The sequence below is a fragment of the Phascolarctos cinereus genome, unplaced genomic scaffold, assembly GCF_003287225.1.
Source record: "Phascolarctos cinereus isolate Bilbo 61053 unplaced genomic scaffold, phaCin_HiC Scaffold_8;HRSCAF=390, whole genome shotgun sequence".
Lineage (NCBI taxonomy): Eukaryota > Metazoa > Chordata > Mammalia > Diprotodontia > Phascolarctidae > Phascolarctos > Phascolarctos cinereus.
Window position 1 is genome coordinate 45,149,528 of NW_027556291.1, and position 1,642 is coordinate 45,151,169.

Below are 1,642 nucleotides of genomic sequence, written 5' to 3' on the forward strand. Positions count from 1 at the left end.
TCTCAGCCCTCTGGAATTGGGATCTATCATGGCATTGATCAGAATTCTAAAGTCTTTCAAAGTTGTTTTGCTTTAGTATGTTGTTGTCATTGCATAAATTATTCTCCTGGTTTGACTCACTTCACTCTGTATCAGTTCATAATGGTCTTAGAAATGGTTTCCTTAGAATAATTTTTATGGTGCAATAACATTCCATTACATTCATATATCAAAATTTGTTTAGCCATTCCCTAATAGGTGGGTACTCCCCCTTAGTTTCCAGGGATTTTTTGCTACTGTGAAAAGAGATGCTACAAGTATTTTTGTACATGCAGGTCTTTTTCCTCTTTCTTTGATCTCTTTGGAGTACAGGACTAGCAATGGTATTGCTGGGTCAAAAAGTAGGCACAGTTTGGTAACTTCTGGGGCATAGTTCTGAATTGTTTTCTAGGCTGACTGAACCTACTCATGGGAGCTATGCCTTTTTGTCCATCACTTTCTTTATTGCCCCTTTCACATCTTTATTTCTCAGGGTGTATATGAGGGGGTTCAGCATGGGCGTCAAGGCACCATAAAACACTGAAATGAACTTATCTTGGTCAGAAGAGGATTTGGACTGAGGCTTCATATACATGGAAATGGCTGCTCCATAGAAGATGGTCACCACAGCCAGATGGGAGCCACAGGTGGAGACAGCCTTGAGGCGTCCCTGGGCTGAATGGATCCTCAGGACGGCAGCAGCAATGCGAGCATAAGAGAGGAGGATGAACAGAAAGGGCAAGAGCAGGGTAAAGAAACTGGTGGCCAAGATCATTAGCTCATTAAGGTGTGTGTTAGAGCAGGCCAACTTGATCAGAGAGAGGATTTCACAGACAAAGTGGTTGAGGACATTGGCACCACAGAAACGAAGTCGCAGGGAAGAGATGAGCATGATGGTGAGTGTGAGGGATGCCCCCCATGAGAAAATGGCTAGCCAGACACACACTGGTCTGCTCATGGCCAGCGTGTACCTCAGGGGGTCACCAATGGCCACCATGCGATCATAGGCCATGACAGCCAGCAACAGGCACTCTGCTGTGGCCAGAAAGAGGGAGACACTCATTTGGGCAAAGCAGCGTGGATAAGGGAGGAGGGGGTAGGCAGAGAAGCAGTGCATCAAGGCTTGGGGTATCGAGGCTGTTGCATAGCAGAGGTCAAGAAAAGACAAGTTGCCAAGGAAGAAGTACATGGGGGTATGTAGACGGGAGTCCAGGCGGATGAGGACGATGATGAGGCTGTTCCCCAGGAGGGTGGTCAGGTAGGTAAGCAGCAGCAGTGTAAAGAAGGTAACTCGCCACTCAGGATAATTAGAGATCCCAATGATGAGGAACTCAAGTACCATGCTGGTGTCATTGGCTTCCATCTTACTTATTACCTGGGTCCTTTGTATAGCAAGTGTGACCTGCAAGGATAAAGGGGGGGGGCACAGGAGCACTCTAGAATCATAAAGCATTGGAACTGGAAGGGACCTTACAAATCTAACCCCACATCCTCCATTTCACAGAAGAGAAAACTGAGGCCCAGAAAGGAGAATTGACTTGCTCAGGGTCACATGAGGAGTATGTGGCAGAATTGGAATTCAAATCCATATCCTCTAACTTCAAATCTTGTGTCTTTGCTACTA

The 1,642-nt window shown here is 46.2% G+C and overlaps 1 protein-coding gene across 1 annotated transcript; it reads right to left on the minus strand.

Annotated features, from left to right (window-relative positions):
* Nucleotides 1-454: 454 nt before the first annotated feature.
* Nucleotides 455-1,381, minus strand: LOC110196513 (olfactory receptor 13H1-like). The gene has a single exon (XM_020969812.1). The coding sequence runs from the start codon at nucleotides 1,379-1,381 to the stop codon at nucleotides 455-457; it is 927 nt and encodes a 308-aa protein (XP_020825471.1).
* Between the last annotated feature and the right edge of the window lie 261 nt (nucleotides 1,382-1,642).

Excerpts from the sequence above, each read along its gene's own strand:
- LOC110196513 (XM_020969812.1), bottom strand. The coding sequence starts at position 1,381 with ATGGAAGCCAATGACACCAGCATGGTACTTGAGTTCCTCATCATTGGG.